The 12,187-nt window shown below is 42.8% G+C and overlaps 1 protein-coding gene and 1 non-coding gene across 5 annotated transcripts in view; both read right to left on the minus strand.

Moving 5' to 3' along the window:
* c1h7orf57 (chromosome 1 C7orf57 homolog) overlaps nucleotides 1-12,187 on the minus strand; it is a 65,183-nt gene that overhangs the window by 25,919 nt on the left and 27,077 nt on the right. For all 4 annotated transcript variants that reach the window (XM_052024649.1, XM_052024668.1, XM_052024660.1 and 1 more), the window contains 2 exons: nucleotides 10,857-10,956; nucleotides 5,127-5,277 (listed from right to left, as the gene is read on the minus strand). In XM_052024649.1, the coding sequence (XP_051880609.1) occupies nucleotides 5,127-5,277; nucleotides 10,857-10,956 (251 nt within the window). The remainder of the gene's footprint in view (nucleotides 1-5,126; nucleotides 5,278-10,856; nucleotides 10,957-12,187) is intronic.
* LOC127578977 (U6 spliceosomal RNA) lies at nucleotides 1,189-1,293 on the minus strand. The gene has a single exon (XR_007957612.1). It is a non-coding gene; the product is annotated as a U6 spliceosomal RNA (small nuclear RNA).

The following is a 12,187-nucleotide window of genomic DNA, read 5'->3' on the forward strand; positions in this document are numbered from 1 at the left end:
TCTCATCGTTAACACCTTTGCAACTTAATCTATTTCTTTAGTTTTTAATCTTTCTATTCCATGTATTACTTTCATTGAAAAGGTTGGGCAGGAGACTTTGGTCCCATGTGGATGAGGATAACTACTCAATGACAGTTGCTAGAAGATGTACAATGGCCTAAGATAACTGATTTTCATCCACTACCTGTGTGAAGTGTATAAACAAATTTGAAAACTCCAGTTCAATAAGGACAAGGATAGTAAGTGCTAGCTTTAAATTCCTTTACTGAAGCAGGTTCTCTATTTCAGCTGAGTTGTTAAAAATAAAGTGTAGTTAGTCTGAATACTAAATGCTAATAAAACAATTAACTACTTGCAGGAAGTTACTAAGATGCTGTTGTGAAGGAACCATGACTAACAGTTATAGCTGAAATTACAAAAATCTCAGAGGCATCTGAGGTTAATGACTGTACATGAAATAAAAAAAAACTTTAGATGCTGGAAATCTGCAATAAAAGCAGATTGTAGTTGTAGTATTAATGACTGTTGCTTTAATGGTACTTTAGGGCTTGTTAATTCCTGGAATGCAACTTCCAGCCTGACAAACGACAACCTACCATTTATAGAGAACATACAGTAACTGGAGAGCAAAGCACCTTGCACTGTCTTTTTTAATCCCCTCTTTTCCGAAGTTTTCAGGTTTCCATATAATTATAAATTCAATTTCCATTGTAGATCAGGAATGGGAGGCCATTACTTTACTCATCTGACATTCAGTCAGTGGGCAACTATATTAACTTAAGAGGGAATAGTATCCCTCTTGCTCTTGGACATAAATATGAAATGGCCTGGCTAAGTACATAGCAATTTCCAAACACCCCATAACAATAATGATTGACAATTTGGTATGAACTGATTTACGCTGAGATGAGTTATCCCTAAAGATAAAGCAGCATTAACCATGATATTAAGATAAACTTAAAAGTCATTTACAAGTAATTCCTGTTTTCAAAGCCAGTAAAAACTTCTGAGCCTTGAAATTCTTCGTGCTCAGTAAAACATAGAGATCATTGCCTAGGCATGTACTGTGCAGCAGATGAACATGCAAGAAAGAGTGATATCAGATATTGTAAGTAATTTCTGTAATTGTGGTTCAGATACCCATTCTGTATGGCTAACGTGGGTTGCCATCTCTTGTTTCCCTTTGTACTTTTTCTTAAATGCCTCATAGGTTTGTGTGCCATCCTTGTGCAGGGGCCATGATAATCTTCTTCATACCATTCTAAGTTTAGTTTATGTATTCTCTGGACTCACTGTTTGCATGTTGATTGCACTGAATTAATTATGTGGCAGATGAATTAGGTGGTAATAATATTAAAAATTTGGTGGAAATGTGTTCTGACCACCACTTCCAGAAGTGGAAAAATTTCTCCAAGGTGGCTTATGGTGCGAAACACACGATGATGCTGGAGGAACTCAGTAGGCCCGGCAGCATCCATGGAGAAGAGCAGGCAGCACAACCAACACATCATTCTCCGCCACTTCCGCCATCTCCAATGGGATGCGACTACCGAGCATATCTTCCCCTCCATACCCCTTTCTGCACTTCACAGGGACCGCTCTCTACACAACTGTCTGGTTCACTCCTCCCCCCCTCCCCCACCCATCCCACTCCCACCCTGGGAACTTTCCACTGCCCCTGCCATAGGTGCAACACCTGCCCCTACACCACCTCCATCTCCTCCATCCAGGGACCCAAACAGTCATTTCAGGTGAGACAGAGATTCACCTGCACCTCCCTTAATATCATGTACTGCATTCGGTGCTCCAACTGTGGCCTCCTTTACATTGCCGAGACCAATGGCATCTCCCTGTTGTCAGTCACTTCAACTCCCCCTCCCATACTATCACTGATATGACAGTCCTGAGCCTCCTCCACTGCCAGGAGAATTCCAAAGCAAACTGGAGGAACAGCACCTCATTTTCCATCTTGGAACCTTGCAGCCTAACAGCATGAATATTGAATTCTCCCACTTTAGGTAATCCCCACCCCCCTTCCCCACAGCCCCCCCAACATGCTTCTTCCCTTTTCTACCTTTTTTTCTCTCTCTTCTTACCTTCAACCCATCCCCCCGTGGATCTGCTCTCCCCTCTTCCCCCGCACCCGCTTATTACTATCTCATTTCTGCATCTACCTATCACCACCCTGTGCCCACCCCGCCTCCCATCTTTTGTCCAGCTATCACTGCTCTGCTTTTCCCTCCTATATATTGGGCTTCCCCTTTTCCTAACTTCAGTCCTGAGGAAGGTCCCTGACCGTTGACCACCTGCTTTTCTCCACAGGTGCTTCCTGGCCTGCTGAGTTCCTCCAGCATCATAGAGTTTTTCATCTAGATTCCAGCATCTGCAGTCCTTTGTTTCTCTGGCTGTGGTGTGATTGGGCTACAGCAATGTTAGAAGTGCTATCTTTCAGATGGGATGTTAAATTGAGAACTCATGACTCAGATAGATGTAATAGGTAAACGCTATGTTTCAAGGAGGAGCACTGGAGTTCCTCTGGTGTTTTGGTGAACATTTCTTTATCAAAAAACAGCACCATGACAGATGATCTCAGCAGTTGTCTCAGATGCTACGTCCCAACAGACAGTTGCGGCTTCCTGCTTCACCACAGTCACTAAAATTCAATAGGGCTTAATTAACTATGAAACACTTTGCCCTGGAGATATGAAAAGTACAACATAAATCCAGCATTTTTCTTTTCTCTTGATATATAGCAGCTCTTAATAGTCATAAATTTAGTTGGCTGACACACTGGAGCACAACTTGAGGTGACAATAAAACTGCTGGTGAGAACCAACATGAAGGTGGAACATGGGATAAAGGAGGTCCAAAACCTCATGAGACCTGAATAAACATCTCCCTTGGATCCAAAAATATAAAAAAAACATAAATGCATCCTTCTGGCATGGGATTCTCTTCCCACTGTCTTCATCTGATTGGTATTGGTATTGATATTGGTTTATTATTGTCACTTTTACCAAGGTACAGTGAAAAGCTTGTCTTACAAACTGATTGTACAGGTCAATTCATTACACAGTGCAGTTACATTGAGTCAATACAGAGTACATTGATGTAGTACAGGTAAAAACAATAACAGTACAGAGTAAAGTGTCACAGCTACAGAGAAAGTGCAGTGCAATAAGGTGCGAGGTCACAACAAGGTAGATCGTGTGGTCATAATCCATCTCATTGTATAAGGGAACTGTTCAATAGTCTTATCATAGTGGGGTAGAAGCTGTCCTTAAGTCTGGTAGTACGTGCCTTCAGGCTCCTGTATCTTCTACCTGATGGAAGAGGAGAGAAGAGAGAATGTCCCATGTGGGCAGGGTCTTTGATTATGCTGGCTGCTTCACCAAGACAGCGAGAGGTAAAGACAGAGTCCAAGGAGGGGAGGCTGGTGTCTGTGATGCACTGGGCTGTGCCCACAACTCTCTGAAGTTTCTTGTGGTCCTGGGCAGAGCAGTTGCTGTACCAAGCCGTGATACATCCAGATAGGATGCTTTCTATGGTGCATCTGTAAAAGTTGGTGAGAGTCAAAGGGGACAAACCAAATTTCTTTAGCCTCCTGAGGAAGTAGAGGCACTGGTGAGCTTTCTTGGCTGTGGCTTCTACGTGATTTGACCAGGACAGGCTGTTGGTGATGTTCACACCCAGGAACTTGAAGCTCTCAACCTTCTTGACCTCAGCACCATTGATGTAGATAGGTGCATGTACACCGCCCCCTTTCCTGAAGTCAATGACCAGCTCTTTTGTTTTGTTGACATTGAGGGCAAGGTTGTTGTCATGTCACCGTGTCACTAAGCTCTCTATCTCTTTCCTGTACTCCGACTCATCGCTGTTTGAGATACGGCCTACAACGGTGGTATCATCTGCAAACTTGTAGATGGAGTTAGAGCAGAATCTGGCCACACAGTCAAGAGTGTATAGGGACTAGTGTAGAGGGCTGAGGACGCAGCCTTGTGGGGCACCAGTGTTGAGAATAATCTTGCCGGAGGTATTGCTGCCTATCCTCACTGATTGCTGTCTGTTTGTTAGAAAGTCAAGGATCCAGTTACAGAGGGAGGTGTTGAGTCCTAGGTCTTGGAGTTTGGTGACAAGCTTACTTGGGATTATTGTATTGAAGGCAGAGCTGTAGTCAATAAACAATAGTCTAACATAGGTGTCTTTACTGTCCAGATGCTCCAGAGCTGAGTGTAGGGCCAGGGAGATGGCATCCGCTGTAGACCTGTTTCGGCGATAGGCGAATTGCCATGGGTCCAGGTTGTCTGGTAGGCTAGAGTTGATGCGTGCCATGACCAACCTCTCAAAGCACTTCATGGTGGTGGATGTTAGAGCCACTGGTCGGTAATCATTGAGGCATGTTACCTTGCTTTTCTTTGGTACTGGGATGATGGTGGTCTTCTTAAAACAGATGGGAACCTGAGCTTGAAGCAGGGAGAGGTTAAATATGTCCACAAATACTTCTGCCAGATGATCAGCACAAGATCTGAGCACACGGCCAGGGACACCATCTGGGCCAGGTGCTTTCCTCGTGTTCACTCTCCGGAAGACTGATTTTACGTCCTCCACTGTGATCACAGGTTTAGCTTCATTGGTGGCTGTCAGGGTGGATGGTGACAATCCACTTCCCTTCTGTTCAAAACGCGCATAGAATGCGTTAAGTTCATCTGGAAGGGATGCGCTATTGTTAGCTTTGCAGCTCGACTTCGCGTTGTAGCCTGTTATAAATTATAATGGCTTCACTGCTCCGCTCATGGTTAAAGTCGGCACTGATAATATCATAGGATCCCAACTCCATTTTTGAATGAAAACACTGCTGGCTCCAGGTTTGCCCACTCAATATCTGCTCAGAAATGAGGGTTAAGATATCTGTTTACAGGCTATTGATGAGAGAATGCGATGATAAACCTCTGCCACTGAATCTACCTTTCCATCATTCATCACTGTTTTGGCATTAGTAGCATAGCCATGTCAGATGAGCCCAAGTGACATAAGAGACAAACCCCCAAAAATTAAGAGTTATGAGTAGGTATCATGTTCACAATAATATTTATGAGCTTCTCCATAATTATAATTTGCAATATTACCTTAATGCTTCCTGAGTCTTCTTGATTTTCTTCCTTCTCACGTAATTGTTGGTCAGCTGCCTCAATGGGTGAAAGATTGCAGTTTCTGCCCTCTAGTTCATCTAGGACTGTGTCTTGAGACATGGAATCTGAAAACTTCTTCTCGATTATCCTGTGAGAAGGAGAATAAGATGATGTTATGCTATGTTGGTGCTGGAAGCATGGCGACACTTGCGGGCTACCCCCAGAACACTACGCAAAAAGATGCATTTCACTGTGTGTTTTGATGTAAATGTGACTAATAAAGATATCTTATCTTATCTTATGTTCTGGTTGCATTAGCTCAATCTCTGCAAGTGTACTTTGAATAGACAGCACAGTGCTGTGTCAGGTAGAGCTGCTGCCTCATAGCTCGTTGACTTGGGTTCAGTCTTGATCTCTGGTGCTATGTGTGTGGAGTTCACACATCTTCCGTGTGATTGCATGGTTTTCCCCCAGGTCCTTATACATTCCAAAGCTGTGCTGGTTGGTAGGTTAATTAGCAGCTGTAATTTGCCCCTAGTGTAGGTGGGTGGTAAGAGAATTGGGGGGAGTTAATGGGCATGTGAGAGAGAACAGGTTACAGAGAAATAAGTGGGGGAATGGGATAGATGGGATTATTCTGAGAGCCATTGGGTTGAGTGGCCTTTTAGCTTGTAAGGAAAGTATGAGAAATATGGGAATGCCTTGAGTAATATTTCATAGCGTAAATGGTACATCTAGAGGCGGAATCTAATGTTGAAAGCAGTAACCAGGTTCCCACTAGCAAGTAGCCTGGAGAAGGGTAGTGAATTTCTGAAAATATTAGAGGATGTCTACGGTTGATCCTCAGCAAAATGGTTTGGGCAGAAGGTGAAATATGCTGCTTAGTTGAGACCCAGACTACTCAATGGAAGAAAGGGCAGGAAATCGTAAGTGAAAAGAATAATAGAAACATGTAAACATGAAATGGAAAGTTGAGTCAGGAAATATCACATTTGGTCTCTGGCTACAATGTATAGACTCACTAAACATTCTGTAGTCATTAATGCACAATAAGAAAAAAATCAAATGAAGCAAGATTAGGGTTCAAAATTGGACCTGTGTGTACACACGTCACTTTAACATGGATAGGTCACAAATCTAGCTGAATAATAAGTGATGGTTGAAATCTACCTTCTAATCTGACAGAGGAGTGGTGGAGGGTGGAGGCAGGAGATGGGAGTGTTGCACAGAAACTAGCAAATTAGGAGCAAGAGTACACCACTTGGCCTCTTGAGCCAGATTCACCATTTGGTGTTCATCCTGACTGAATAACATCAAACCACAATATTTCATCCTCTCGCTTCTTCAGAATCTAGCTACCACTTCCTTCAAACATTCAAAGACTTCCAGTAACTTTGAGGAAGAGTTCCAAGACTCACAACCCACTGAGAGAAAAAATGTCACCTCATCTCTGTCTTAAATGAGTAACCTCTTATTTTCAAACAGTGACCACTAGTTTTGGATTCCTCCAGAAGAGGAAACATCATCTCCATATATATTCTGTCTAGACCTCTCAGGATCATGTACATTTCAGTCAAGTCGCTTCTCACTTTTCTAAACTTCAATAGATATAAGACTAGTTTGTCCACCCTTGCCTCAGAAGACAGCCTGCCCTTTTCAGGAATTGGTCCAATAATTGGCCTATGTTTGTATTCATTTCTTTGAACTGCTTCCATTACTTTAAAATCCTTCTGTAGCGGTTGCTACCGTGGAATAAAACAAGACTCTACTTGGAGGATTGCCAAACAGAACTGGTTTATTTTCCCGCCTTGCGCGGGCCCTTTAAGGGAGAATGTTCCCGCCCAAAACAACCGGCAATGACGTAAGTCCTACGTCATCAGGACTTTCCCGTGCGCGGGTTCTCCCCGTCGCTCGGAAAGACGAGGCCCGCCGCCATCTTGGGCCTCGTCGCTCCGACGCCGCGTGACCCGACTGCCGAGCCGGTTCGCCCGACTAGACGGTGAGTCGCCACACTTCCTTAAATAAGGAGACCAATATTGTGTGCAGTAATCCAGATGAGGTGTCCCCGATATCCTTTATAACTGAAGCACAGCTTCTCTATGTATGTATTCATTTTCCCTAACAATAAGAGATAACATTGTTAGCTTTTCTAATTACTTGTCTCAAATAACTATGAGTTGGAGTACAGGAAGGAGATAGAGAGCTTAGTTGCTTGAAGCAACTAATGTGAAATTGTAATACATAGATTATATATTAATCTGTATTAATTTGAAAACTAATGAAAAGTTTGAAAAAAAAGGGAGCTTAGTAACATGGTGTCATGACACCAACCTCTCCCTCAATGTCAGCAAAACAGAAGAGCTGGTCATTGACTTCAGTAAGGGGATGGTGCATATGCTCCTGTCTAGATCAATGGTGCTGAGGTTCAGAGGGTTGAGAGCTCCAAGTTCCTAGTAGTGAACATCACCAATAACCTGTCCTGGTCCAACCACATAGATGCCACGGCCAAGAAAGCTCAACAGTGTCTCTACTTCCTCAGGAGGCCAAAGAAATTTAGAATGTCCCTGTCGACCCTTACCAATTTTTATCGATGTACCATAGAAAGCATCCTATCTGGATGCATCACGGCTTGGTATGGTAACTGTTCTGCCTGTGATCGCAAGAAATTGCAGAGAGTTGTGGACACAGCTCAGCACATCACAGAAACATGCTTCCCCTCCATGGACTCTGTCCATACGTCTTGCTGCCTCAGTAACAGAGTCATACAGCATGGAAACAGGCCCGTCGGCCCAACTGGTCCACGTCGATCAAGATGCCCATCTGAGCTCGTCCCATTGCCCACGTTTGGCCCATATCCCTCTAAACCTTTCCTACCCATGGACCTGTCCAAGTTTCTTTTAAATGTTGTTACTGTACCTGCCTCACCCACTCCCTCTGGCAGCTCGTTCCACATACCCACCACCTTCTGTGTGAAGAAGTTGTCCCTCAGGTCCCTTTTAAATCTCTCCCCTCTCACCCTAAACCTGTGCCCTCTAGTTTTTGACTCCCTGACCCTGTGCGCATTCACCCTATCGATGCCCCTCATGATTTTATTCACTTCTATAAGGTCACCCCTCAGTCTCCTACACTCCAAGTAATAAAGTCCCAGCCTCGCCCAACCTCTCCCCATAACTCAGGCCCTCGAGTCCTGGCAACATCCTCGTAAATCTTTCCAGCTTAATGCCGTCTTTCCTATAACAGGGTGATCAAAACTGTGCACACTACTCCAGCTGCAGCCTCACTAACGTCTTGTACAACTGCAGCATAACAGCTCCTCTCCAGTACTTAGTGCCCAGTGCTGGACAACAATGGATGTTCGGTTGTCCCCACCTGACCACTCTCGGTCTGTCCTCCTCCAGTTCAGGCCTCTCCTAGTGCCCAGACTGGTACACTCTGGCTTTAGGGAGGGTACTACCTCCAACTCCCTCTCAGACAGGGTGTCCCAGATAGGGGGTCCCGGACCCCACCACTCACTTCATTTGCAGCCAGCATAATCAAAGACCCCACCCACCCCAGACATTCTCTCTTCTCCCCTCTCTTATCTGGCAGAAGATACAAAAGCCTGAAAGCACGTACCACCAGTCTCAAAGACAGCTTCTATCCCACTGTTTTAAGACTATTGACTGATTCCCTAATACGATAAGATGGACTCTTGCCCCCACAATCTACCTCGTTATTGACCTTGCACCTTATTGTCTGCCTGCACTGACCTTCTCTGTAGCTGTTACACTTTATTCTGCATTCTGTTATCGTTTTACCTTGTACTACCTCAATGCACTCTGAAATGAATTGATCTGTATGAACGTTATACAAGACAAGCTTTTCACTGTACCTCGGTACATGTGACAATAATAATCCAATTCCAATTCCAATTCCTGCACAATAGTCTTCTGCAAAACATGTACCAGGACACCCAGATCCCTCTGTGTCTAAGTGCTCTGCAATCTATTTAGATAATATGCTTCTTTTTCATTTTTCCTGTCAAATTGGACAATTTCACATTTACTCACATTATAGTCCATTTATAGATCTTTTCCTACTCATTTAATCAATCTGTATTATTTTGCAGCCTCCTTATGTCCTTTTCACAACCCATTTTCCCATCTACCTTTGTGTAATCAGTGCTAAAGATTTAAGCTGGGGAAGCATATCCCCAGCTTGTATGTTCCTCCCTTTTTTACAGCACCATTTATTGTGTTCTGCATTGCAAAAGCTGGTACTTCATTAACACATTTAAGTTATAGTTCAGTTGAGAACTAATTTATAATTCAAACTATTGTGCATGTCCTCATGGGTCAGGAAACTTGACAGTGGAAGGATAGCAAGAATTACCAATTCTACAAGGTAAATGCCTTTTTCAGCTCTCCTGGAAGGCCAGGAGGACCAGAAACCCAGGCCCTGGCTGCTAAGGAAAATTTTCACCCTTTTTTTGTATCGACTTTGCCCTTAATCTCTGCTTACCTCACCATCTGCTGGAATGGTCTCCCTCTTCTTCCCTTTTCCTGCTAGTCCTGAAGGATGATCTTTTTTCCCTTTCCATAGTCATGGACTTTCTCTCCCTTCCGCCTCAATCACTGACTTTCTTTCCATAGGGAAAGCCATAATAACGTCCTTGTTCAGGTTGCCAGTTAAAATTGGACAAGAAAGCTCACCAGCACCTCTAGTTCCTCAGGAGGCTAAAGAAATTTGGCATGTCCCCCTTGACCCTCACTAATTTTTATTGATGCACCATAGAAAGCATCTATCTGGATGCATCATGGTTTGGTATGGCAACTGCTCTGCCCATGACCACAAGCAAGGAAACCAGCCTCCCCTCCATGGACTGTCCACAAATCTCACTGCCTCAGTAGAGCAGCCAGCATAATCAAAGATCCCACCCACCTCGAACATTCTCTCTTCTCCCTCCTCCCCTCGGGCAGAAAATACAAAAGCCTGAAAGCCAGGCTCAAGGACAGCTTCTATCCCGCTGTTATAAGACTATTGAATGGTTCCCTAGTATAATAAGGTGGACTCTTGACCTCAAAATCTACCTCGTTGTGACCTTGCACCTTACTGTCTACCTGCACCGCACCTTATCTGTCCTGCGACACTTTATTCTGCACTCTGTTTTATTGTTGTACCTTGTACTACAACAATTCACCGTTGTAATGAATTGATCTGTATAGACAGTATGCAAGTTTTTCACTGTACCTCAGTACACGTGACAATAATAAATCAATTTACCATTTTAATTTATCAAATTGCTTACAGGGTTCAAAAATGCTACAAGACCTAATATAAGCAAGTGTCTTCCACCTTATGTTCAAGCTGGCTGCTCAGATGACCAGGTTAAAATAGAAAATTAGGTCATCTTTGCAGGACAGGAAAGCCACCCAGTCTATCTTAACTGGCTAGTTTCCAAGAGGTGCATGGTGTTAAGTCTTTAGGTACTTTGACAACCCACAAAAAATATAAAAACATAATCTAAATGCTAATATTGTTACAGCTTCCAAGGGAACCATAACATTTGGACCAAATAAGAAGCCGATCATTTCTAACATTCCTGTGGATTTTCATTGAATATTGGCAAGATCTTATGAATGGTAAAACACTGTCATGGTATAAAAATGCTTGTATTTTTATCATGGCTCATTTTCACAGAGATGAAGAAAAATGATGTAATGATAAACAAATTCTCCAGCTACTTACTGATTGTTTCCTTGGAATGAAGATTCAGAAGTTAGCCACTCAGGTTTCCTGAAGGAAGCACATGCAGGTTTTGGGGACAAGTCACCAAAAGTCAATAAATCTATAAGCAAAATGAAAAAAAAAATTAACTTAGTACTATTGTTATTGCTAAATGATATATAACAATGTGAGAAAATTGATTGAATTCTTATCCCTTTGGCAATTTAACAATGAAGCAGATAAACTTCTGCCATTGTGAATTGGTATAGATCCTTTCATTTCAGAGTATAGTTGGATCACATTGATAATACCACTTCTGGTAGATTTACTGAACTGGGAGGGTTGGAAATTGAGAACTGGTGCAGGTTTTAAAAGGCTTCAGTTAAGAGGCAAGATTACCAGCAAAGCAGTTAGATAACAGTACCAATTTTTGAAATGGCAATATTTTGAGAGGGCTGGAGAATAACTGCAGTGTTTTCCAGATTTCCAGATATATTTCTGTGATCTGATAGTCAACAACACTGAGGAGATAGCTGTCAAAAATTCCCCGATTGCTGGTGTTTCTTAGTGACCCTTGCATATGCAGCAGCACATAATCACTGACTAAAGAGGAAGTAGCTTAGAAATGTTATCAATTGGTGAAGCAGAGATGGATTGGAAAGGAGGGAGGAAGGGATGAGAGGCTAGCATGGGGAGTGGGGACACACAGTATGGTTGCTGATATCCATATATTTTATTGAACAGGATAAGTTCTATTTAAATTGAAAATGCAACTCTGTTGACCAAATTAATTGAAATTTACCTCGGAGGAATCCACCTTGGGCAAACAAAAATATTTGTAAGATACTTTGACCTTGGCTGCCATCACCAATAATTCCAGCACTCTAGAAAGTCCATTATGCACAATTCTGAAATACATTCACACTGTTTTGAGGATGATGAATAAAGCTCAGTTGTTGCTTTTCTCCTCAATGCAGTCCAAGCCATACACACCAATGGTTTGATCAGGTCAGCCTGCATAATGTGAAAGAGACATATCAGGCTGTCCATCCATTATAAGTCTTACTGAGTGACATCACAAGTGGTGCTGCTCATTAGGCCATAGTCACCAAATCCTTTATCTATCCAACCAAACCTTTCCCAAATCATACTACAATATGTTTGCAACATTTCCTTGCAGTCTAAAAAACTCATTTCACCAATTTTCAAATTTTCATGGGGAGTTTATCCTGCCTTATGCCATTGCTTAGAACACCATTATACATGCTTATAAAGTTTTTTCTTGCTAACTTTCTCCTTCCCCAAAGGAATCAACCATATGGTGGCAAAGTCATCAGGGATTCTTCCATACG

This window comes from Pristis pectinata, chromosome 1 (assembly GCF_009764475.1).
Source record: "Pristis pectinata isolate sPriPec2 chromosome 1, sPriPec2.1.pri, whole genome shotgun sequence".
In the NCBI taxonomy this organism is placed as follows: domain Eukaryota; kingdom Metazoa; phylum Chordata; class Chondrichthyes; order Rhinopristiformes; family Pristidae; genus Pristis; species Pristis pectinata.